At 34.7% G+C, this 27,842-nt stretch overlaps 1 protein-coding gene across 4 annotated transcripts; it reads left to right on the top strand.

Moving 5' to 3' along the window:
- The first annotated feature begins 249 nt into the window (after window positions 1–249).
- LOC125670555 (peptidylprolyl isomerase domain and WD repeat-containing protein 1-like) lies at window positions 250–26,240 on the top strand. 4 transcript variants are annotated; one of them, XM_048905774.2, is made up of 18 exons: window positions 250–403; window positions 4,354–4,456; window positions 4,873–4,976; window positions 5,590–5,685; window positions 5,797–5,884; window positions 8,404–8,509; window positions 9,711–9,854; window positions 10,776–10,850; window positions 11,105–11,185; window positions 13,218–13,311; window positions 13,465–13,494; window positions 13,756–13,809; window positions 15,197–15,440; window positions 16,478–16,544; window positions 18,033–18,115; window positions 23,428–23,540; window positions 24,195–24,346; window positions 26,082–26,240. In XM_048905774.2, the coding sequence occupies exons 1-18, from the start codon at window positions 301–303 to the stop codon at window positions 26,223–26,225; spliced, it is 1,881 nt and encodes a 626-aa protein (XP_048761731.2). In that variant the 5' UTR covers window positions 250–300; the 3' UTR covers window positions 26,226–26,240. The 4 variants fall into 4 exon arrangements, with proteins under 4 accessions (XP_048761731.2, XP_048761732.2, XP_048761734.2 ...); XM_048905777.2 differs by lacking the exon at window positions 250–403 and adding an exon at window positions 2,089–2,166; XM_048905775.2 differs by lacking the exon at window positions 13,465–13,494.
- The last annotated feature ends 1,602 nt before the right edge of the window (window positions 26,241–27,842 follow it).

Here is a 27,842-nt window from a genome sequence, read left to right as displayed (position 1 = left end):
AGACGTTAAGCAAGATACAATCAATGAACAACAGCAGGGCCAAGGTGAGCAATGTGGCCCATGGGCCTCCATCTTCGCTTGCCAAGGGTGACACGCCACGGGCTTTAAATAGCAGTTAATTGACTCAGTCTAGCCTTTCCATGATTTTTTAAATCATTGGCTTTTTAAAAGAAAGGTAACCTAGTAAATCAATTTGAATAGGTAAAAAAAAAAAAAAAAAAAAATGAAATTCTACGTTAAAGTAAACATCGAATTATTTTATGTACTAGTTACTTAAATCTTCCACACCGGAAATACAAAATGTCAACAGAAAGCGGTCTCAAACGTGAAATCGACGAAGTAGAGGAGGACGATTGCATCGGACCATTACCCCAGGAAGCAGTGAAAACTAAGAAGAGGAAAGGTTTGTTATTGATCGAATGCATTCTACATTGTTTACATACTCTTTGCGACGATCTATTCTTTTATTTGTGTGAAAATGTCGAGAGCCAGAGGAAATTCGAACCTTCTTTTCATTTTGCTTATAATTTGATTCGTTTGAATGTTTGATGACGATCTCTGTAGTATATGCAACTTTGCGTACTCCTAAATGCACAACAACACATACAGTGGAGCCTCGTTAATCCGGACACTTTGGTTCCCAGCAAAATCGCCCGGATAAATGAAGCGTCCGGATAATTGAATCGCATATTTTCTATCTGTACATAAGTAACCAATATATGCCTACTTTATTGGTGCATAGTGAATTAAACACATTCTATCATTGGATTTAATCATTTGCATTAGTAAATAAATTATGATAATGCTATTTCAAAGCACTGAAATTTAATGTACGTGTTCAGTGTATTTGCCTGTGCTTACATTGTACATATTTATGAGCCCTACAAATAAAAATACAAAACTGTGTACCGTATGTACTAAAACAAATAATGAAGCACTTTATGTAACTATAAGTAAATAAATCATTAGTAACTAACATAATCATTTACACTTCAAACATTTCATCACACTTTTACTTCTTAAAGAGGCCGGTAATTTCCATTTGTCACGGGTTCGGCGGTCTGTTAAAACAATCTTTATCGTCCAAAGTTGATATAAAAATTTCGTGATTATCATGTCAGTTGACAACATTCTTTAACCTAAATTCCATCTGCCAGAGTTTATATTTCTTATTCTATAATTATCCAAGACAATTAATATTGGGAGAACAAAATCATTTAAGCTCATAATATCTAAACCTACTACTGCTTTGATCTAGCCACGCGCACCCATTATTTTCATGATGTGATAATAACAGAACAAAACTCGGGTGAAACTAACATTACGGGTACATACAAAATTTAATTGTCATTTTCCTTAAAATGGTAATTTTCTCACTTCTTCCCAGAGTTTAAAAAATTGAAAGCAATAAAGCTCTACAACATCGTAACAAGAATCAATCGTACACAGGTACATTCTACATGCGTGACATTCTAAACCTTAAAAACTTACTCCATATACATGTGCATAAACATACATGTATATTTCACGCCAATCAACAGTATAAAATCCAGAATCTAGAAGTATAATCTACACTCTTTAGATTTGCATAAGCCGATAATCAATTTACGAATCAGTACAACTGATATGTGTAGCAGTTCAAAAAATTATCATTACGGCATGATGTTTAATTTATTAATACTATTAGGCTATTGATCAAGACTATAAATAATATGCTACAGATTTATTTACAAAATTCAACACTACACGCAATAAAGATCTTATGTGCGAAAATTGGCAATACAATGTCTCGATCTGCACGTGCTATCTAATTGACATATCATCACACACCACCTAATTATAAGGAGGTGTTGACAGGGTACAGGTAATCGCTTCAATTAGACAGTTTGGCTTGTTTTCTTTATAATTTACGCCTTGCTAAAATTGTCCGACACAGACCTTCCCTAAACAAAATTATCGTCCGGATTAATGGTTCAATTCTCAATGCATTTTAACATTTTGTAGTAAAATGTGACCGTCCGGATCCGGAACGCGAATTTCTGGATTAATGATGCAAAATAACGTATAAAAATTCCATTCCCTAGAAAAATCGTCCGGAAGGTGAAGATTCCGGATTAATGGCATCCGGATTAACGAGGCTCCACTGTAAATTGTGTAAAATTCAAGGTAACACAGGCATTTTACTTTCTTTAAAAAAAATGAAACTTTTATATCTCATTGGTTAATCTCAGCGAGATTCGTCGAGGCTGGATATTTAGACTGATGCCTCTTCTGAATCTCAGACCAGTGTCACACAAAGTGAATCGTAAAAATTTGCCTTAATTTCGGCCGCAATTTGTGATTAAAATGGGTTAAACTGAATTTCTTGTCAGCTTCAACTTTTCGCCTTAGACATCATATTAACTCCCTATTACAATGAAACGTGCATTTCATACCTTTACATGGTGTAAATCCAACAAAAAATAAAGTTGTCTATTTTCGAAGCCCTTTCAAACGGCCATCATTTCATATTTACCTTCTCAACACTGAAGAGTTCCGATAGTTTAGGGCATCTTCAAATAGATTGATTAAATTTTACACAGTTTCCTTTTTATTGCTTTTAATTTTTATGCTTATTAATAAATGCTTTGTACAAAGTGATTGCCAATCAGTAAGTTCTGTATTTCCCAATCTAATTAAAATCAGATCCTAGAATACGCTCACAATCGCTACAATAGGATCTGACATAACTCCATATGGGGTCATGTCCGCATGACCTTTCGCTTGGAATATTCATGAGAACTATCAGCCAGTCAAATTGCGCCATACAGACAATGATGGCTATTTAGACGGTTCCTGGCAATTCATCAACAAATTGCTGTAATCTCTCTCCCACAAAGTTTATTCCACACTGTAAAATTGTATATTCTTGCATAACGAATTTTAAACTTTCGCAATAATGCCTAATCTATTCCGTTCATACAAACAACAAAACATACGATATGAAATACACCCAAATTAAATTAATTGTGAATTCTGATTTATGTATGAATAGGGATGGGTACGATTTGAATAGTTTTCAAGATGGTTTACTTAAATAATGCGAGGAATATAACGCCAGTCGACGTAAACGGTGCATTGTGACGTCGCATCTAGCTGCGATGTGTTTTCTTTCAAACCAAACAATCACCGCCATTATCCTTGAATTGTGAACACCGAAGATTTCAAAGCCGACACGCTGATTGGCTGACATAAAGTTCATCTGAACATGACCCCTAATCGGGTTATGTCAGATCTACTTATGCAGAGTATACGGCGCGGATCTAAAAAGTCTGATTTTAATTAGATTGTGTATTTCCAATCGTAGTACAAACTGTCATGAAATTGTAAATCGGGACTCTTCATTGTTGAGAAGGTAAATTTTATATGAAATGATGGCCGTTTGCAACGGCTTTGAAAATAGACAACTTTATCTACTGTATTCACAGAAGCTCATTTTAGAAAGTTTATTATTTGTTTTGCAAACAAAGATTGCAGTATGTTATTGTTTACGAAATTTTCAAAATATATGGATATCAATCTAAGTTTATTATATCTTTCACGTTTCAAGCATTCTTTGGGTAAAATTTGTCATCTAAGTTATAATTTGTGACTAAGGCCAAATAAAAATATATGTTGGTTTCCACTTTCCCGACTGACCCTCTGCCTACCCTAACACATTTTTTTCCATTCTCACAGATTTTGCGAATGCCACCACTACAACAAGACTTGAAGAGTATATTTATTGACTTATCAAGTTATTTATATGCACTAACAGATTCCAAAACACAGAAACAGTTTTTGTTTACCATATTATAACTTTTATTTAATTACTAGACAATCACAATCACTATATTTTATGCATAGTAAAATACTAAATCATTAAAAAATAATTCAACCTATAAAATCGTTAACAACGAAACACTACCTACCTACCGACCCTTAAAACATTTGAGATAAAAGTGGGAACCAACATATTTGTTTTGGCCTAAGATGGTTATATTACAAAATTAACAATTCACTGGTTTGTTTGTATACATGAAAAGACTTGAGTCTTTGTTTACATAACACAGATTTAAGTCTAAAATATTGCTTTTATTCTTGCGTTCAGAAGGTCAAAATTTTGGCTGTCAACATTAAATCAGTTAAATCTTTTTAATGTTTAACATAAAAATGAAAAAAAAAAAAATTCTAAAATCGCGAACCAGTCCCTTTAGGTTTAACAAAAATCTGGTAGCTTTTATGTTTGCTTGATCAAATGGCATGATGTTTATTATTAATGCACTAAGAGATTATTGATTGGGATCTGTAATTCTTCACTGCTTTGATTTGTAGTGTTAGAATATGAACAAGTTTACCTGGATAATCTTCCCAATGCAGAAGGCTATGAGAAAAGTTACATGCATAGGGATATTGTAACACATGTTGCTGTCTCAAAGTAAGTATTTATTTTTAGATAAATATGGGAGCTAGTTGTTGTTCATTTGTGTAACTTAATACTAATGTTCTTGCAATCTGATTAAAATCTGATCCTGTGATCTACTCATGTAGATCGCTACACTAATGTAGTGCTGAGGTAGATCGCTACACTGATGTAGTGCTGAGGTAGATCGCTACACTGATGTAGTGCTGAGGTAGATTGCTACACTAATGTAGTGCTGAGGTAGATCGCTACACTATATTTATACTAGTATAGCGATCTTCGTGAGCGGATCTTAGGATCTGATTTTTAAATTAATCATGACAGATTTAATGTACATGCACGTTACTATGATGTATGTTGCTAAACAATAAACATATTTTCAAAATATTTGTTTGTATGCAATTTTTCTTCTAATGTGTATGTCTTGCTAGATTTGACTTCATTGTGACTGCAAGCTGTGATGGGCATGTCAAATTCTGGAAGAAAAACGAGGAGGAAGGGATTGAATTTGTCAAGCATTTTAGAAGCCACCTAGGTATGAGAGTTCGGAAAGTCTTAACAATGTTGTTTATCAATACACTGTTAATTAAATTAATTAATGTAAAATACATTTGTAGTGTGTGATTTCCCTGTATGTTTTTAAGATTACCAATGTGATTCTCATCCTGTCTGTTACTGGTCTGGATTTTATATCGGGTCATGGTCCGGTGATTCTCATTCTGTCTGTTACCGATGATTTTCCATTTATCTGTCCTTATACTGTACCTCCACCCCCGTTTACAAATCTTTACAATTAGCATTGTTTTGTCAGTACCATTATAATGTATGTATACTGTTTTTATGTATTTCCTTGCTCTGATTTTAAAAGTACCAACGTTTTAGTTTGACATAACAACTATATAGGTATATATGGTTTTTATTGGGGGTATTGAAAATCTACTCTTTAAGATCCATTAGATCAGAATTCGAATCTTGCGTGAAAGCTTGTTGATATAAATAAGATTCAAGGTTGTTTTTAAAACCTGGACTCTCATGACTAGGGTAGGGTAGGGATTAAGAAGTATAAAGGGGATTTTCTTTTAAAATCAGCTTCTCAGCTTAAAGAAAAGAAGCAAAAAACTTTATCATCATCTCTTGTCTTCTTGTAGGAAATATCGAGGACCTCGGGATGAGTGACAATGGAGAGTTATGCTGTTCTATATCAGACGACAAATCAGCCAAGATTTTCGATGTCGTTAATTTTGGTTTGTTAAATTTTTTTATTTAAAAGTTAAATATTTGAACTTAGCCAAAAAACTTAGCCCAAAAAACATTTTGAAAGCAAAATTGAATATTAACATTTTTCATCCATTCAGATATGATCACCATGATCAAGTTGACCTTTGCCCCCTTGGCTTGTGGCTGGCTCTACAGATCAGGGGATATTATTCCTGCATTAGCAATGTGAGTACTACTTTTGCTTCTAAGAATGGGAAGTTTTCAATAAACAGCATGTGAATGATATTTGTAAAGTAATTGTGTGACATTCATTTTCATATAATGCTTGATATCAGCGAAGATTAAAGACTCTGTGTTAGCCAGGGGAAGGGGGGTCAGTTTCCTTGCAGATATCTGTCAGGAGTTGATATGAAGTAGGACAGTATAAAAATAAACAAACTATAATCTATTTGTCAATTCATGTACATCTGTTTGCTTTGTAATTCCCAATGACTAATTGTTGATTAATTTGATTATGGTGAATGGTACAAATTGCTTGAAGTACATGTATAATTGTTAAGAAAAAATGCAAGTATAGGAGCATTGTAATTCAGATTTTAAATTCAGCTGAGAGGCTTCCTTTATGTGAGACCGTGAACTTGTGAGAAAATTTAATTCTACATTGATTACGTACAGTATATAAACACTGTATCAAGTGTCAGCAATTTCTCATTAAACATGTATGTAGTAGTAAATCAAGAACACTGATCCAACAAAAAAATATCGAAATTGATTGTATAGAACTTCCGTAACTGTTACTTGACTTAACCCTGCTATAACTAGAGTTGATCATTCTAAATGATAAACTATCATTCCTGATTCGGGGGAAAGTGTAAGGAATCAGGGTTGGGCGGTCAAAACCGCCCCCGGTTTTAACCAGTGGTTTAACCGTCCCGGTCAATACTCCCCAAGTGGTCAATACTGGTCAATAATGGTCAATTGTGATTTAAACTGTCCATTTTTGTACATTTCTTGCAAAGATAAAAATAAATGAAGTCTTTTCATTATATGGATCAATTGTTGATTAATATTTTTCATTAGATAATCAAATGTAATTTCATAAGTTTAATATATTTGGTTTGCTGAAACTGACCGAAATATCTTCAGTACCTACCAGAGGGTCACAGTTCTATAGCATAGCTTGACGATTGGGAACAGACCTCTTAATACAGGTACCTGGACAGATTAAGAATAAAAGGTAGCTGGACATTACCTGAGCACAGGAAGCAGAGTTGACAGGTGTTAATAAGCATAGGCTGGGACCAGAGATGACCAGTGTGTTTGTTATTGTTATGAAAACATCACCAACACACCCCCTCAAATGTTTATTCAACAGTTAAAATGAAGATTGATGAAACAATATTTATATAGGTAGTTCTCTTGTTAAACTAAGGAATTTGAACAGAAACTTTTACATCTTTCCCAATTCAACAGAGTCATTTGTACATTATTTATTTAATATTATGACTTATAAGTACATTATAAACTGATAGTGCATGTTATGAATTACAGTATTTACCATAATGGTCACTTAAACATTTAAAATAAATAATACAGACTATAATGACCAAATAATCTTCAATCGACCAGTATTGACCGGTTTTAACCAGTATTGACCACCGGCCTGGTCAATACTCATATTGACCACTTTTTTGCCAACCCTGTAAGGAATTGTACCTGTCCATACTACATCACCTAGATATTCACCAGGCCTGAAATTTTGGACCTAGCTAGTTCTGGTGAAAAGTGAGTTCATTCAAATTATCATGAATGGACAATGTTCAACACATATGGAAAGTATTTGCTATTGTTTTTAGTGTATTTTCTTTCTTTCAACTTTTGCCAAAGATCCGTTTAGATGGTCCAGTGGTTATTTTATATACCCGCCTATAAGTCGGATTTTTGGGAGTTAAATTTGGGTCCAAAACTCTATGTCCGACTTATAGGAGTAACCTAAGAAGTTTACTATTTTTCTGGACGGCATAATGTATAACCTAGTATTTTTTAAACAATAAAAACATGGGCGAAATAAACAAAATAGTAACTGTTTAATTTGTTGAGAATAAAAAATGAAATAATGATGTCATATCCCAAAATATTATTGGAACACAGATAAATACATAAAGAGTATTGATATGAAATTGATTTGTTGGGGGAAAATATCAAATATCAGCGCATTTATGAAAATATTATTTGAAACACAGGTAAAGATATTAGAGCATTGATTTAAAATTGTCAATCAATTCTTGAAAAAAGTTAGACCGACTTATAAATGGGTCAATAATAATTCCCTCCAAATTAGCCTAAAAACTGTACACCGACGTATAGGCGAACTGACGTATAGCTGAGTATATACGATAGAACATTTGTTTGGTTACTGGAAAGTCCTGGGTTCGAGCGACACTCGTTCTTTGGCTGCATCTAATCTGAAACATAAAATTAGGTAGTGACTGCTCCTATGGCAATCAATAAGAATTTAGAAGTGAGAGTGTTGGGTCTTAAGAACGAGACCTTGACAACGATGACAGACATTAGCATGATAAACAACCTTCACTGCTATGGCCCTGAGTGCCATGCAACAGTCTAAATTTGTGGTACTTCATTTTACAACTGATGATATCTTTTTATGAGCAAAGCATTCTTGATGAAATGTAAGATAAACAAATAAAACTTTTGCATAAATTATTCATTGTTCTTTTAAATAGCTCCGAAAAAGAGAATCCCACAATACATATATTTGATGGAAGGGGGAGTCATGAGAGCATTCACAAGATGGAGAAACTTCACTCCAAGCCTGTCACCCTGATTAAGGTAATTCACACTCCAAGCCTGTCACCCTGATTAAGGTAATTCACACTCCAAGCCTGTCACCCTGATTAAGGTAATTCACACTCCAAGCCTGTCACCCTGATTAAGGTAATTCACACTCCAAGTCTATCACCCTGATCAAGGTAATTCACACTCCAAGCCTGTCATCCTGATCAAGGTAAATCCCACTCCAAGCCTGTCACCCTGATCAAGGTAATTCACGATCCAAGCCTGTCACCCTGATCAAGGTAATTCACACTGGTCCTGTTTCTGTACACAATGGAGAAACTACTCTCCAAGCCTGTCACCCTGATCAAGGTAATTCACACTGGCCCAGTTTCTGTTCACAATGTATGTTATCAGGCATCTGTTAGTCAATTCTCTTACTGGACACAATGGAGAAACTACAATCTAAACCCATCACCCTGATCAAGGTATGTTAACAGACATCTCTGTCAGTCAATTCTCTTACTGTACACAATGGAGAAACTACAATCTAAACCCATCACCCTGATCAAGGTATGTTACCAGCCTTGGATTTCTCAAAAAAAATTCTTAAGTTCAAGTTTGAGTTTTTTCACATCTGAGCTGTCAAAATTCAGGAAAATCCTAGATTGAAGTGCAAGTTTCAACCTTAATTTTTTTCCTAAGAGAAATCTAGGCCAGATATCTGACAGTCAATTCTTTTATTGTGCTCAGTAGAGAAACTACATTATGAACCAGGTATATCATCAGATGCCTTTCAGTCAATTCTCTAATTATGCATATAGCATAAATGTGTGATTTTGTATGCTATCAGATTATATCATAAACAAGATATTAATTTATTTCAGAATAATTAGATTACCCAGAAAGCAATTTAATTTTGATTTCAGCCGTAGTGCATGTTAGTTAGTAAATAAGTACATTAATTTTCAAATTTTCTTGCAGAGTGATGCACTAACTCAGTATTGTATGTCTTGATTTCAAGAAAAAAAAATTTTTACATGCACTACGGCTGAAATCAAAATTTAATTGTTTCTGGGTAATATATTTATTCTGAAATAAATTAATACCTTGTTTATATTCATAAATTTTTATCTATTTGATCTTTACCTAATGGTAAGACACCAAGACTTTGACTTGCATTTAGCATGTAGTGTATGTATAAGCATTCACCTCCATGATTTCGGTTTGTTGAGTGGAGTTCTCTATATTCCTGCAGTACAATGCTGTGTTTGAGACAGTGGTGTCTGTTGATACGGGTGGTATGGTGGAGTGCTGGTCGGGACCTAAGATGGATTATGCATTTCCCAAGAAATTGATGTGGAAGTATAAAACAGACACAGACCTCTATGAATTTGTGAAGGTAATTACTTTTTTGCTGGACTATTGCCAATTCGTTACATTATTGCATGTACATGTACTATATCAGAAACTAAACTAGACAGTGGTATATGCCACAATTTCTAATGATTTTTTTAATGCTGCAGAACACATTGATATAGATCCAAGTTTGGGTTTATACATTTAAGAAATAAATTTCATTTTGAAAAATTCTTGAGGGTATGAACTGCAATGCCTCATGCCACCTGCATACTTCATAAAGGGTGTTAGCACATCATGAAAAGTATGCCGGCATGAAGCGTTGCAGTTCATACCCTCATGAATTTCAAAAATGAAATTTACCTACTTATATATTTTTACATTTCCAATTATTTTACCTTTGATGTCTTTACCAATTGAAATGATAGCCACTTTAACATGAATTTGAGCAATGGCATATGAATCTTAATACAACTATTTTAATGGCTGGTAATATTGTGGCAGACAGCACTGCATTCATGAGGAAATGGTTATCATAACAATTTGTGAAGATATCAAAGGCAAAAACATTGGAGATATAGATATGATATCTTCTACTTGTACAATTAAGTTGTGAGTATTAAAGCTTCTACGGGGTGTCCGGGTAGCGCTCTCGCTTCTCACCGCTGCGACCCGAGTTCGATCCCCATGATCGGCAGTGGTTGTATGTGAGAGGGTATGGCAGTCACCCGCTCGGACACATGGGTTTCCTCCGGGTACTCCGGTTTCCTCCCACATAAATGACCCCCTAGCGCAAACATCCGTGCATCAAAGGACCCCATTGGAAATAAGCTTTCGAGCTTTCGTGGGTTATCCTTGGTATTTATGTTTGTATGTATGTACATGTATATACCGAATAAACATTTATTTATTTATTTCTCTTCTTTGGTATATAATTGATACATGTATGGTTTATTTTTTAAAGTGTAAAACGCTACCAACAGGACTTGCCTTCTCAAATGATGGTAAACAAATGGCCACCATAGCTAAAGACAGAAAGGTGAGACCTCAAGTGTTCCCTGTAACAATGTCTCCCTCAGCTCTGAAACCATTCAAATTCAGTTTCCATTAGAGGTTAATTTCTCTGACAGTTGAGCCAGTGCTGTTTGGATGGGTTCGTCCCTGTAACACACAACACAGGATACAAACAACATGCCATAGTGTGCCTGTAGTTGATGCAATATTTCTTGCTGCGGTGTACTTTGTTTACAAATTTTAAAAACCCATGCAATTTGTTTCCATTTTCTTTTTCAGATTCGAGTGTTCAAGTTTTTAACAGGAAAGCTCACCAAGGTTTTAGACGAATCTCTTCAACAGTTTACTGAACTCCAACAAGTACGTGGTCAGATTAAGATTGTGGTGGTCAGAATAAGATTGTGGTGGTCAGAGTAAGAATGTAGTGGTCAGAATAAGATTGTAGTGGTCAGAATATTGAACAAGGGGGTGTTTTTAACAGGGTTCACTATGTGGGCAGAACGTGGAATAAGATTGTAGTGGGCAGAACGTGGAATAAGATTGTAGTGGGGAGAACATGGAATAAGATTGTAGTGGACAGAACGTGGAATAAGATTGTAGTGGACAGAACGTGGAATAAGATTGTAGTGGGCAGAATGTGGAACAAGATTGTAGTGGACAGAACGTGGAATAAGATTGTAGTGGGCAGAATGTGGAACAAGACTGTAGCAGCTGAGGGGAGGTTTTTAACAGACCAGGGTTCTCTGTAGAATTTTGTCAAAATGATTCATGGTCTGGATTTCTTGAGAGAGAAACTTAAGTCAAAACTTGGACATAAGTCTGAGATTTTACTCAAATTTTGATTACTCAAATAGAACAAAAACTCAAACTTAAGTTTGAGATTTTTTCTAGAATGCAAGCCTGGACTTATGGTTTTTGAAAAGTTTAATCACAATTTTTTTTTTATTTGATTTAGTCCATTAAGTTCAAAATTACACATTCCAATACATAATCATATTTGATGATTTTTGATTTATCAGTACTCAAATCATGTAAAATCACATACAATGAATATCTCCTATTTAGAATTACTACTTTGAGGTCTTTTTGAAGAAAATTATATAGATTACGAAGTTGTTGTCTGTTCTTAAAGCTGAGTAACTGAACTAGCTTAAGGATAGATGACCTTTTCCAATAATATTTTTTAATGTATATACTACAACACCAATGACTATATCGTGAGCATTCCAAAATAAAGTTATACTTCTTCAATTTTGTTAAAACCACATGATTTACAAATATGTAGTGCATGTTCTATTTGACTGTAACAGTATTGTGTTTAACGGGAGATACTGTTACTAAGATGTGTTTAACGGGAGATATACTGTTACTAAGATCAAGTGCATCTTACAAGTATTTCTTAAATAAATATTTAGATAAAGTTTTAAAACAAGAGTTTCTATTTTGAATTTAAAAAATTATGTAAGCCTTAGTTTCATTTGAGGGTTGGTAACAAGTGTATTTACTTTTATTTGTATCAGGCGTGATTTGACTGCAGTAATACATTTTACAATCAGTTTGGAATTTAATGAATTATAGGCCAATTACAACATAAATATCAAACACCTCAGTCTGCCATTCAACAAGTTACCCAGTGTGTTAATAATGATAATAATAATAATGATTGGTTTTATATAGCGCTTTTTCCAACTGCTCAAAGTGCTTTACAATTATACATTATCACCCCGGCAGACCTTATATTAATCTAGAACTTTCTCAGCTTCCTGGGAAGCAAACAGTGCAAGCTGTCATTACAGGCGCTAGAGCACTAACATTCTAACAATATCTTTCACTGTCTATAGCCAGGTACCCCTTTTACACTTGGGTGAAGTGAGGAAATTCATGTAAAGTGCCTTTCCCAAGGACACAACATCAGCTCTGCCTCGGCCAGGACTCAAACCCACAACCTTTTGGTCGAGATTCCGACAGGCTAACCACTAGGCCACCGACACCACTCATTCTGTTGTTATAACAATGAACTGAAAGTAGTTTAATAGCAATACTGTTACCTGTAGTCATTGGTGAAATTGATTGGCATGAACTACTAGTTGAACAAACTTGGCAATCTAGCTACGCATATCATTGCATCAGTTCTCCAGTTAAAGCCCTATGGTGCACTTTATGACTTCTGTAATCTCAGAATCGATAAAAAAAGGTTTTTTTAATACATGTAATTTTGTGGCATCCAGGATGCAGATTGTGTAACAGAGAACCTGCTTTTGAGACTTTGGACATCGTCGGAAATCCACGGTCGATCTTCTGTGGGTTTCCGATGATGGGCTTTGGACTGGGAATGTAAGATCTGTTTCACAGTCTGTTCTCACCAGTAGTGATATTCTCGTCTTACTTCCAGATGAAACAGCAACTTCCAAACATGGAGTTTGGCAGACGATTGGCAGCTGAGAGGGACCTGGAGAAGTCGGAACAATTCAACAGATGCAATATCGGTACAAGCATTGTTCTGTGCACAGCTCTAGATTCGATGTTGGTTATTTTCACAGTTTCGTTTTTAAATCTCTTTTCACACAGTTTAAGTTTTTATGTCCAATCATTATAAATATCACGGCAAGGTTATGCAGCATAGCAGGTTTATTCCGCAGGTCTAAATTTGGCGATTTGCTGGCTCAAAGGTATGCTAATAATTCGCAATTGGGTGCATATTTCTACTGTCTGTGTATGGTATTGCTTTGAGTATTATAGGTTTGCAAAGAATTCTTTGTTTTGTATGGACATGATGTACATGATATAAACTTGTTCAGTTTAATAATGTATGGCACAACACAGGGAGTAGTCTCATCAATATTCATTGAGGGTATGAATTTTCTGACAATATCTTAACATTCAGCTTACAGACAGTAATAAGTATTGAACCTGTTTTCTTTATTTTACAGTTTTTGATGACAGTGGACATTTTGTTTTGTATGCCACATTGTTGGGAATCAAAAGTAAGTTTTTCTTAGAGAGTTTGTGTTTAGATATGATTCTGTGAATGATATTGCCTCTATAAGGTTATTTTTTTAACCAAGTTGCGTAGCAAATCTCGGCTTTTAAATTGACAAAGGATGGGCGTCCACAATTAGCTTGTCCGGTCTCTAACTTTCATACTTTTTGGTGCATCTTTGTGAGACTTACATAACATGATCACATCCAAAAGAGGAAGGTTCCTATTTATTTTGAGGTCAAAGGTCAAGGTCATTTGTCACTAAATGCCATAGATTTGAGCTTGTCCAGTCTCTAACTTTCATACTACTATGGGGATCTTTGCGAAACTTACATAACATGATCACATCCAAGAGGAAGGTTCCTATTTATTTTGAGGTCAAAGGTCAAGGTCTCTTTTTCACTATATACTGTAGATTTGAGCTTGCCACTAACTTTTATACATGTACTTGCTGGTGCATATTTATCAGACTTCAAATCCTGATGACATTCAAGATTCATGTTGCTTTTGAAATCCAAAGATCATGGTCATTATCACACTAAATACCTATTGCGGCCATTCAAAGCTTCATACTTATAAATTATATTAAATACGTGCATGTTTTTACTTCATGAATGCAAGCATGCATAATTTTCCAAACTGCAACTCGGCCAATACGCATCTTTGATGTGTTTTAGCGATTTTTTATTACTGTAATATCCAATACAGGAACATATACATATAGTCTTGTAACTCTGAGACGACACACTAGTTTGTGATCACTCGTTATCACAGAAATACATATGTATGCATGTTTATACGAGTAATGGCTTTATGTCTGTATTTGGGTTTCGCTTTTACATCAAATATATAATTTGATTTTTGGTGATGAGTGATGTTGTACCTAATACTGTAGATTTTTAAATATACGCGAGGAATTTATTATCGCCTAATTTCGTGAGAGGCATCTCTCGCAAAATAGAATTACTCGCTTATTTAATTTTCTGTTGCTAAAATATATGTAAGAACTCTTGATTAATTAACAGACGACATGCGAATTCATGTTTACGCGATTTGACGTATACGAGTCATTTTGCCGTATTCACGTAAAATAAGGAATCTACAGCGTACAAGAATGCGCATTATATGCTGTACATATAAATACCCATATAAAGTATATATACATATTTGATATTAGTATGTATCCAATCCAGGGGGCTCCTGGCACCCCAGGTAAGAATATATGAGGATTCCTTGGAGCTTTTACCCCCATTCATCAATACTGTAATTGTTACTAAAAGATATACGTGGAGGAAATTTGATTTCAAATTTGAATAGTGGCAACTTGAATATGAGAAGTATACAGAATGACTACTGATAAAACTTTTTATTTTTGTTTCATTCATTTTTAGTCATAAACCTTTACACCAATCGCTGTGTCCGGACTTTAGGAAAACCTGAGAATGCCCGGTTCCTTCACCTGAGTCTGTTCCAGGGGACGGGGAAGAAGCAGAAGGCGGCGGTGGATGTTGAGATGGTGGCGTCCGATAACCCCCTCCTACAGAATGTCCTGTTCGACCCAATCCTGTTCTGTACAGCTTTTAAGAAGAACCGCTTTTACATGTTCACACGCAGGGAGCCAGAAGACACAAAAAGGTAAGCTTCCTTTCAAAGTTGTCTAAAACATGGGTTTAATAATCGCATGTATCTCTCTTTCATCATGTACAGTAAAATCTGTTTAATCTGACAGGTTTTGGGGAAGATATATTTTCGTTGAATTCTTCAGGATTTTGAAACTTTGAAAAAAGATATATACTGGTAGATATGACTTTGACCTCTCGAAGTTCTCAATCTCTCAAAGTTCCGATTTTTTTTCCGTATACATGTGTATAACTAAGCTTTAATTGAGATCTCTTGAACATTCGATCTCTCAAAGTTTTCAATCTCTCGAAATGAAATTTGAGTCCCGTAAAATATATTTCATTGTTTTCCACTCTTGATCTCTCAAAGTGGTGGTAGCATATACACATCTTCACTCAAATATATAATGATTTCCTCTTGGACCTTACCTGGATAATGGTAAATGCCTGGGACTAGCTTGACAATGTTTCTGTAGGTAATACATTGCCTGTGTTTCCATTTGGATAGTTAATTGTTTAATTGGTCAATTTGTTATATAATTTGACTATAGATAAAGTTTAAAATATATATATATATAAACTTTATAATATCTTTTTATCTATGCAAGATAAAGTTTCGTGTCAAGTCATTTAGCTATAAACATGAGAGACATCATGTCCAGACAATGCCAGGATGTTTGAAATATGCACTCCGGTTTCTATAACATCTGAACAATAATGGTCAGACCTTTAATTTTTGGGTTTGACTTAACCTTCAAATTCTTGAACTCTTGACCAATCTAAAGTTTTGTCAAGGTCCCTTGAATTTCAAGTTATTGAGAGTCACCTGTAACTGGAAGAGAAAATGGGTTCACAATTCACTGTAAAATGGAGTACATAACTGTTAGATAAGACAGGTTTGACTGTGTGCAGTATGTATATTATGTATATGTGAGTCATGAAGAAATTCTGTATTACAAACTGTCACTGTGATGTACATGTATCTACAACAATCATTACCTACAGTGTATGCTGAACTTTATGCATAAACTCTAACATGTTTTGTATATTTAGTGCCGATGCAGAGAGAGATGTTTTCAATGAGAAGCCCTCGAAGGAAGACATCGTAGCAGCTACACAGGTTTCAGTTTTTGAAATCTCTTTTAATTTGGTGATCTTGTCAATGATAATTTTCAAGTTAACAAACTTCTGTCATTAAAAATTTGTGTATTATTACAAGTTACCTTTGAATTATTATGTACTTCATTTTAAAATCAAGAAATATCTTACTGTGCTCCTAGAGTGGTATTTCATCATATATGGCACTAAATAAATCATTTATGATTATTATTATTTAAGTCCATTAGGATTATTTAATGGTCGATTGCAAAAGGGTTTACTCCCACTTAAAAAAAAGGTAAACAATACTAATATTTCTTAAAGATAACGAAGTATTGTTTACATATTTTTTAACGGGAACAAGCCTCTGTGTTGAGTGCTCAGTTTTTGAGCAGGAGTCTGAGGTGATCGTAAGCTGGGTTAGTCCTAAAGTAATGGGTAATTTAGATGAAGTGTTATAAGCTGACTGTATCCTGTGTTATGGTAGGGTACATTAACCTTCACTGCTTAAGTCTGCCAGGGGCTAAATTAGGCACATAAGGAGGTACTCTACATCGTCATAATGGCTGACTTCCCTTTAAAACATGGATGAAAATATAACTATTAGCAATATTTGTCAATTTATTTCTAAAATAATCACCTAGCTGAGTGGCTCAGTAGGTTAGTACGTCGACTGCTGAACTGTAGATCGTGTGTTCGAGTCCAGCAGGGGTTTTAAATTTTTTTTTCAAATTGCTTCTACTAAAACTGCATTTTTTGACTAAATAATGTAAATTTGAATGTTTTTAATTTCAAAATATTGTTGTGCATATTTTCCACATTTCATCCATATCTAATTTCTCTGGTGTAGCATTCCTCCTTTACCAATGTAACTGGGGGTGTCTTGATATGTTTGATGGATTGTTACTGAAAGGGACTGATTCACAAATTTTCTCCAAATTTTGTTTTTCACTTTAAATGATCAAAATCTATTGTCTAATGTGTTTAGAAGGTTTCACAAAAAAATAAAGGTTATCCATCATGACAGAAGCTCATTATAGAGAGTTTATTATTCGTTTTGAAAGCAAAGATTGAGGTTTTTCAAAATAAATGGATATTGATTCAAGTTTATTATATATATCGCATCTTCAGTATACTTCAGGTAAAATGTGTCATTTAAAAGTTAAATTTGTGATTGTACAAAATGAAGATGCTTTAAATTACAAGATTAACGTTTCACTGGTTTGTTTGTTTGCATAAAAAGACTCTAGTCTTTATTTACATAACACAGAATCAAAGCTAAAATATTGCTCTTATCCTTGCATTCAGACGGTCCAAATTTTGGTTATCAACATTAAATGAGCTATATTTTTAATTTGTAACATCAAAAATGAAAAATATTTCTTTTGAAAAACGTGAACCAGTCCCTTTAATACTAGGATGTCAGACTCCATATATTCAATCAGTCAATAACCTTGCATTCATGTAAACAATGCAATCCTGATATTCTTGCTGTCTTTTGTTTATCTAGGATGCCTCTTACACACGAGTGTCCGAGTCTTCGGTAATCCACACAACAATGGGAGACATCCACATCAAACTTTTCGCCAAAGAGTGAGTACAGAAAAAACCAGAATACATTGCACCGTATTCACCCACAGTGAATGATCGTATACATTTTTTTTTTTTATTGAAAACGGTAGTTGCATTCATGTATATACATGTATATATAAAAAATTTCCTTTTTTGGAAAGGTAATTTTTTAGGTAAATTGAAAGCTTTTAGCTCAACTGAATCAAGGGTTTAAGTGAGCTTTTCTGCACTTTGTTAGTCATCGCTTGTCATTAACATGAACTTTTTACATAATTACTATGTAGTAACTTCTTAGAAACTGCTAGGCCAATTTCAACCAAATTTGGTGCAAAACAAAAAAAAAAACCTTTAAAATATGTTCTAACATCTTAAAAACAATTGAGATCCCCAAGCCATTTTATTTCGTGTTCATTTTTACAAGGCAAGATCAAAGGTTTACAACAGAATGACCTGAGGATGGGTCTCCAGTTCCACTTTTCAAAGGTGTTTCAGTATTTTAAAAACTACTGAAATTCCCACCCCACATAGCATGTATTGAAATCCCCACACTCACATAGCATGTATTGAAATCCCCACACCCACATACATGTAGCATGTATTTTCTTGTTCCTTGTGACAGGGAATTTGATGGTTTATATCTGTAATATTCCCAGGAGGACCATCTTTATCTTTGCCCTGTTTCAAAAGATCAAACTTTTAAAAAACAATTGAGATCCCCAAGCCATTTTATTTCGTGTTCATTTTTACAAGGCAAGATCAAAGGTTTACAACAGAATGACCTGAGGATGGGTCTCCAGTTCCACTTTTCAAAGGTGTTTCAGTATTTTAAAAACTACTGAAATTCCCACCCCACATAGCATGTATTGAAATCCCCACACTCACATAGCATGTATTGAAATCCCCACACCCACATACATGTAGCATGTATTTTCTTGTTCCTTGTGACAGGGAATTTGATGGTTTATATCTGTAATATTCCCAGGAGGACCATCTTTATCTTTGCCCTGTTTCAAAAGATCAAACTTTTAAAAAACAATTGAGATCCCCAACATTAAACTATATATTTCTTCCTTGTTACAAGATGAGTTTAATGGTACATTGCATATATTATAAGGAGTAAGGAGGGTACAATTGCACATAATAGAAGGGGTAAGGAGGGTATATAAAAGAAGGGGTAAGAAGGGTATGTAATGGAAGGGGTAAGGAGGGTATATAATAGAAGGGATAAGGAGGGTATGTAATAGAAGGGGTAAGGAGGGTATATAATAGAAGGGATAAGAAGGGTATGTAATAGAAGGGGTAAGGGGGTACATGTATAATAGAAGGGGTAAGGAGGGTATATAATAGAAGGGATAAGGAGGGTATGTAATAGAAGGGGTAAGGAGGGTATATAATAGAAGGGATAAGGAGGGTATGTAATAGAAGGGGTTAGGGGGTACATGTATAATAGAAGGGGTAAGGAGGGTATATAATAGAAGGGGTAAGGAGGGTATGTAATAGAAGGGGTAAGGAGGGACATAATAGAAGGAGTAAGGAGGGTATGTAATAGAAGGAGTAAGGAGGGTGTATAACAGAAGGGGTAAGGAGGGTATATAATAGAAGGGGTAAGGAGGGTATATAATAGAAAGGATAAGGAGGGTACATGTATAATAGAAGGGGTAAGGAGGGTACATAATAGAAGGAGTAAGGAGGGTATGTAATAGAAGGAGTAAGGAGGGTATATAATAGAAGGAGTAAGGAGGGTATGTAATAGAAGGGGTAAGGAGGATATATAATAGAAGGGGTAAGGAGGGTATGTAATAGAAGGGGTAAGGGGGTATATAATAGAAGGGATAAGGAGGGTAAATAATAGAAGGGGTAAGGGGGTATATAATAGAAGGGATAAGGAGGGTAAATAATAGAAGGGGTAAGGAGGGTATATAATAGAAGGGGTAAGGAGGGTATGTAATAGAAAGGGTAAGGAGGGTATGTAATAGAAGGAGTAAGGAGGGTATATAATAGAAGGGGTAAGGAGGGTATATAATAGAAGGGGTAGGGAGGGTATGTAATAGAAGGGGTAAGAAGGGTATATAATAGAAGGGGTAAGGAGGGTATATAATAGAAAGGATAAGGAGGGTATATAATAGAAGGGGTAAGGAGGTTATGTAATAGAAGGGGTAAGGAGGTTATGTGATAGAAGGGGTAAGGAGGGTATGTAATAGAAGGGGTAAGGAGGGTATGTAATAGAAGGGGTAAGGAGGGTACAAGAGGTGAAGAGGAATCTCTAGTTCAGCCCTTCCAAGTATTTGTGAATTGTTCAAAACAAGTACTCAGGTGAGCATTGCAGGTCATAGACCTCTTGTTTCTATATACCATACAGAGAAAGTAGAAATGACTGTTATATAATTTTGAATGCTTTATTGAAACAAATACAAGTACTCCATTGATATCACTGATTATAAAACAAAAAGAAAGGCGGACAGACATAGTATTAGTGTGATAGAAGATCAAATTCTAGTATTTTATATTCTTTTGGAGTCACTTATGTGGATATATCTGGTATATATATCTTATGTGATTTTACTATCATAGTTTTCTTTGGAACAAGCTGAGCTTGAAATTTTCACATGCATGCACTAGAATGAGATGTGTAATTAAATTTAGATCCTTGTTCTGTGTAATTATTTTTATCCACAAGGATCTGATTTAGCATTGTGAAGTACTTGACCTGTAGCATAGGATCTCATTCTAATTCCTGTCCTCGACTGCCCTACGCCTCTCTAGATATCCACGTTCTGTAGTAAGCAAAGTAAAGAATCTCTCCGAATACACTATATATATGGACTGTAGTAGGCAGATCAAAGGATCTAATAATTTAGTAGATTGAGACATTATCCTTCCTTAAAGGGGCATTAGCTGTGAAAGTGATGGCAACCTTCTTCTTTTTTAAATCTCTCTAGGGCATAGGAATAAAAACTAACAACATTTAATGACTTAACAACATTTATTTTGTACAAAAACAAGAGAAACCTAATAAAATTATGATAGATAAATGCTTTTAATGTAAAATAAAATATATAAAGAAAGAATTATTAGCCTGCAAGACAATAGTTATTTAATCACTAAAATTACATATTCATGTGTCTGCTTTGAGGTTAAAAAGTGTTTGGAATAATCAAATACTGGTGTTTTTACTGAAATATATAATATATAGCAATTTTTATTATGCCCCCCTTTGAAAAAGAGGGGGCATATTGTTTTGCACCTGTCGGTCGGTCTGTCGGTCGGTCGGTCTGTAGACCATGTGTTGTCCGCTCAATATCTTGAGAACCATTCACTTGATGATAATGATATTTCATATGTGGGTTAGTTATGAGTAGAAGAGGATCCTTATTGTTTTTCAGGTCCAAAGGTCAAGGGTCAATCTACTCTGGACATAGGAATATAATGTCCGCTCAATATCTTGAGAACCCTTTGCTTGAAAGACATCAAACTTGGCACACTGGTACATCCTAAGGAGTAGATGACCTCTATTGATTTTGAGGTCATATGGTCAAAGGTCAAGGGTCAAACTGGGCATAGGAATATATTGACCATTCAATGTCTAGAGAACCCTTTGCTTGACAGACATCAAACTTGGTACGCCAGTACATCTTCAGAAGAAGATGACCCCCATTGATTTTGAGGTCACATGGTCAAAGGTCAAGGGTCAAACTGGACATAGGAGTATACTGTCCGTCAAATATCTCGAGAACCCTTTGCGTGACAGACATCAAACTTGATACACTGGTACATCTTCAAGAGAAGATGACCCCTATTGATTTTGAGGTCACATGGTCAAAGGTCAAGGGTCAAACTTGATGGGAATATACTGTCTGCTCAGTATCTTGAGAACCCTTTTCTTGACAGACATCAAACTTGGTACACTGATACGACTTCAGGAGAAGACGACCACTAATGATTTTGAGGTCACATGGTCAAAGGTTAAGGGTCACACTAAACAGGAATATACTGTCCGTTCAATATTTTGATAACCCTTCGCTTGACAGACATCAAACTTGGTACACTGGTACATCTTCAGGAGAAAATTACCCCTATTCATTTTGAGGTCACATGTTTAAAGGTCAAGGGTCAAACTGGACATAGGAATATACTGTCCATTCAATATCTTGAGAACCCTTTGCTTGACAGACATCAAACGTGGTACACTGGTACGTCTTCAGGAGAAGATGATCCCTATTGATTTTCAGATCACATGGTCAAGGGTCAAACTGGACATTGGAATATACTGTCTGCTCCATATCTTGAGAACCCTGTGGTGTGGTCAAAGATCAAGGGTTAAACTGTACATAGGAATATACTGTCCGCTCAATATCTTGAGAACCCTTTGCTTGACAGACATCAAACTTGGTACACTGGTACATCTTCAGGAGTTGATGACCCCTATTGATTTTTAGGTCACATGGTCAATCCACTCTTGACATAGGAAGATATTGTCTGCTCAATATTTTGAATTGATGATACTACTCTCAATTAAATGATGTGTGTGTGTATAACCCTTTTCAATTTTGCACCATGGGGGGCATATGTGTTTTACAAACATCTCTTGTTGAATTTAATTTTTTGTAACAAAATCACAAATGAGTTCATGCCCGTTTAAATATGATAAACTAAAACTTGATCATGCAGTGGGTTTAAACATGGATGTTTATGATAATGCCGGAGTGATGGTGTATGGCAATTGTACATTTGTTAATTAATGGTTTGTAATTATCTGTAAACATTTATATAGTGATTAGAGTGCATGTACTGTATATACTCGCCTGTAAGTCAGATTATGGGGAGTTAAAAATTGGTCCAAAACTCTATATCGGACTATAGGCTAGTCCTAAGAAGGTTAGCATTTTTTGGACGGTGTAATATATAGTATTTTTTAAACAACTTCGTACTCGGACAGTTATCACAATTATCATTGACTGGACATTTTATATTATTCATTATATGCATAAAGTACAAGAACTGTATGTACATATTTTAAAGATTTTATTCATCTTTTAAAAGTGTATATTATTGAAATTCATTTGTTGAGAAAACAAATAGATATCAGTGCATTTCACAAAATATTATTTGAAACAGAGATGAAAACATTAGAGCATTGATTTGAAATTGTCAATCGATTCTTGGAAAAAAGTTATACTGACTTATAAGTGGGTCAATGGCAAATCCCTCCAAAATAGCTTACAAAATATATAACCGACTTATAGGCAAATTGACCTGTAGGCATATATACGGTATAGCCTTTCCAAAATGAGAGACTATTATACCAGAATAACTAGCCTCTTTTGCTAATTCAGGTGTCCCAAAACAGTGGAAAACTTCTGTGTTCACTCCAAGAATGGCTACTACAACTCCCATGTCTTCCACAGAGTCATAAAAGGCTTCATGATACAAACTGGAGATCCTTTAGGTAAGGCCAAATTCAACTTGATTAGTAGATTATCATCCGGGGTTACAAAAAAATATGGGACGGGTGGGAGAATTTTATTTTTTAATTTTTATTTCCTGAGGAAAAAAAATGACAAAAGGCATCACACAAAGTGTTAATCAAGTTAACATTCAAAGAATCCTTGGTAGAAGATATAAAACCAACATTCTGTGACTTTAATCAGTCACTCATGTCACTGGGAAGCAAGTTTGTTTGAAATCATAATTTTTGCGATGATAATCTATCAATTACTTTTAATTGGCCTAAGTGTGTGCGTTTACAATTCAACCCTGTACAACTGGGTTCATGATACAAACTGGAGATCCTATTGTAAAGTTGTGTGTTATTCAATTTGTATTTGAACTGTGAAACACTTTAAATTGTTTATGACCATTTCTAGTCTGTAAAACTTTCTTGAACTCAAAAGGAATTTGATTTTACTACATGTACTAATCATTGACAGAATTATTCAGTGTGTGATTTAATGCAATTATTTGCCAAAAATTCCTCAAAATGTGTAATATAATGATGCATTTATATTGTGTATTTTAATATTTCACAAAACACAGGGCTTTGTATTATAGGTAGTACAGTAGATTGCTTTTACAGATGTATTATGTTTAGAAATCATTTCAGGTAATGGTACTGGCGGGGAATCAATATGGGGCGGAGAATTCGAAGACGAATTTCACCCAAACTTGAGACACGACCGACCCTATACACTGAGCATGGCCAATGCAGGACCCAACACAAACGGGTCGCAGTTCTTTGTCACAGTGGTGCCGACTGTAAGTGTTTTGTATGACGCTTATAATACTGTAGTCACAGTGGTGCCGACTGTGAGTGTTTTGTATGAGGCTTATAATACTGTAGTCACAGTGGTGCCGACTGTGAGTGTTTTGTATGAGGCTTATAATACTGTAGTCACAGTGGTGCCGACTGTGAGTGTTTAGTATGAGGCTTATAATACTGTAGTCACAGTGGTGCCGACTGTGAGTGTTTTGTATGAGGCTTATAATACTGTAGTCACAGTGGTGCCGACTGTGAGTGTTTAGTATGAGGCTTATAATACTGTAGTCACAGTGGTGCCGACTGTGAGTGTTTTGTATGAGGCTTATAATACTGTAGTCACAGTGGTGACGACTGTAAGTGTTTTGTATGACGCTTATAATACTGTAGGGTGGAAGTACTGCTAATCTGCTTTTTTCTTCAACAATTAACAAATTTGTTTGTTTTGGGTTTTTTTAAACAATATATATTCAATTAAATTGAAGGGATCGGCTAGTAGGTATAGCCTATGTAAGCCCGCTACTGGAGATTGAACAGAATGTACAGTGTATGTATGTATGTATGTATGTGTATATATATATATATATATCCAAATTGTGTTTTTAAAAAAATCACAGTGTCCGGTATAAAATATTAAAAGAAATAGAATAAACAGTACACAAAGTTAAAAATTTAACGCAAGCGCTTTCATTTTATAATAACTGTATTTGTATTTGTAATAATTGTAATGCCTGAGGATTATAAAATGAAAGCGCTTGCGTTAAATTTTTAACTTTGTGTACTGTTTATTCTATTTCTTTTAATATATATATATATATATATATATATATATATATATAAAGCACTGAAAAGGCCACGACACTGAAAGTAGGGTGTTGTTGGGTTTTTGTGCTTTTATATATATATATATATATATATATATATATATTTTTGTGCTATATATATATATATATATATATATATATATATATAAAGCACTAAAATGACCAACGACACGAACAACGAGATTGTCAAATTTTCGGGACGATCCGTCCCTTCTTCAGGACAAACAAAAACAATTACGTAATGTGGTCATTATCAACAGAGCATAATTGATTAATTAATTAATTAATTGAGATTAATTAAGTTTATTGTTTTTCTTTTCGGACATTTTGGATCAGCTCTTTGGACGAATAAGGCATGTCCTAATTCGCTCCACTTTTAACATTGATTGGCAACCCTAAAGACCAAAAACATGTAGTCTGCGTTGTAAATACGTTTGTAGATTAGTGTAGTTGTAGTGCTAGATGTATTTATATGTAGTTTTTGTTATTATGCTCTGTTGATATTGACCACATTATGTAATTGTTTTCGTTTGTCCTGAAGAAGGGACGAGTCGTCCCGAAAATTTGACAATCTCGTTGTTCGTGTCGTTGGTCATTTTAGTGCTTTGTATAATTTTTTTGTATTTGACCTTGTATCCATGTTGTGGATCCGACACTTTGAGGTATCGGATGTTGTTGGAACTTTAGTGCTTTTATATATATATATATATATATATATATATTAGAAGTTGATTCAGTAGTTATAAATAGGTACTCGGTAATGAAAATCAGAATGACACCACAATGTATATATATGATATTACACATTATTTTGATGAGCATTGTTTTGTGATGTTGCACGAGTGAATCAGAAATTTCCTATTGTTTTCATGTAGATAATACTCTCATTACTGTTTTCTCCCTTTTTTAGCCTTGGTTGGACAATAAACACACAGTATTTGGTCGAATTACAAAGGGAATGGAAGTGTGCCAAGCCATTAGTAATGTCAAGGCCAACCCTAAAACCGACAAGCCGTATGATGATGTGCGGATTATAAACATCTCATTAAAATAAAAATATCTCTGAAAACAACTATCTTGTCTTGTATGGAGAAAGAACTGAAGACTGCAGGGAATGACTAACTGTAGAAACAACCTGTGAAATTCTGCTGTGAACACCATGAATTATCAGAATAACTATGAAGGAGAATGCATTTTGGAAAGAATTTGGTTTGGCTGTGTGAAAATTCTGGGAGAGAATTATCAATTTTACCCTTACCAAATTACATCATCATCAACATAGATTGTTGGTACAGTACAAAAATATCCTCCCAGCAATTATGACACAAGTCATTAAAATTTACTAGTGTAGCTTCCTGGTACACAAGCATTATTGGCGTTAAACCTGGCACTGCATCGTACAACTGCAACAAATATTTGTCAAAAAGTGTTGTATCAATCTTGTATGTCATAACTGCATTTTCATAAACATTGTCCTATGTTCCATGACATATATTAATGTTTGGAAAGGCTGTTTTGAAATAATGGTTGTAAATAATTGCGGCTAAGGATGTTTTCTCATTAAGGGATATTTGATGTTCTGTTGTTTATAGTTTTCAGTATGTTGTAGGCAGGCTAATACGTTCGACTTGTAAGTGACCTTTCAAGGTGGCTTAAAAAAGAAACAATGGAAATAAAGGATTTATAAGGAATGAATGGCTATAGTTTGTATTATGGTGTAGATATTGACATCGGAAGCATTGGGTAATTTCTGCATAGTCAGCAAGTCGCACCATTCTTCCATTATCTAAAATACAAACAACAAATATGCTACAGTTTACAACATGGCTTTTCTTACACAGCCAGGTGGATGGTATGTTTGAGTAAATGCTGTCATTTGGTGTGCAGATTCATCTAAATTTGTATTTGCTAAATATTATTCATATTGGTGTTCTTGGGTTGTCGTTTTTTTATTGGGGGGGGGGGGGGTGTATTAAAACTAGGAATAAAAAGGTAATGCATACAAATTAGATATTACAGGTTTAAAACATGATACAATATTTTCTCTAGCTGCAGAATGGAAGGTTTGTGAGGAAAATTGGGTCTATTCCAATATGTTCCACAGGGATACATTTTCCTCTATACCTTATTTACAATATCTCAGATGTTACACAATATGTACATGAATATTGTGTATAAAAGTTAGAACTAGAATTCTCAAGTTCAGTAAAACTGACAAACATAAAATAAACTATCAAATTAGTCGGAACTATTTGCAGTGTGGAAAATATATGTACACACACCATGACAGGATCAGTGATATTTTTACCGGTAGGTACCGGGTCACGTGAAAACATGTCCATATTTTCAATAGTAATATTGTAAGGCCAAATCGTAGTTATAATTTTTAATTTACCTAGAAATTACATGTGCACAGTATATTATCATTTCAATCATGGTGAGCAAAAATACTTTATTCACCTGAGTCATATTTATATCATTTAACAAGATGAGAGTTGAATTCGTTCAAGACTCTCAATCCTATAAATTGCATCCCTACTCCCTTTTTGAAAGACTAATAACAGGCGGATCCAAGGAATTGCAGTTAGGGGGCGCAACTTTATGTGGCAGGGGGTGTGGGGGGCCGCCTTGAGCGAAGCTGGATTTTATAGGGCTTGAAATATGTCTCCTA

This window comes from Ostrea edulis, chromosome 4, assembly GCF_947568905.1.
Source record: "Ostrea edulis chromosome 4, xbOstEdul1.1, whole genome shotgun sequence".
NCBI lineage: Eukaryota > Metazoa > Mollusca > Bivalvia > Ostreida > Ostreidae > Ostrea > Ostrea edulis.
Note: the sequence above shows the minus strand (reverse complement) of the source record. Positions and strands in the feature narration are given on the sequence as shown.

Bases quoted from the DNA above. Each gene is read 5' to 3' on its own strand.
- LOC125670555 (XM_048905774.2), top strand. From the start codon at position 301: ATGTCAACAGAAAGCGGTCTCAAACGTGAAATCGACGAAGTAGAGGAG. The intron at 4,457-4,872 runs GTAAGTATTTAT...ATGTCTTGCTAG, and splicing joins ACACATGTTGCTGTCTCAAA to ATTTGACTTCATTGTGACTG. The intron at 16,545-18,032 runs GTTTCAGTTTTT...TTGTTTATCTAG, and splicing joins ACATCGTAGCAGCTACACAG to GATGCCTCTTACACACGAGT.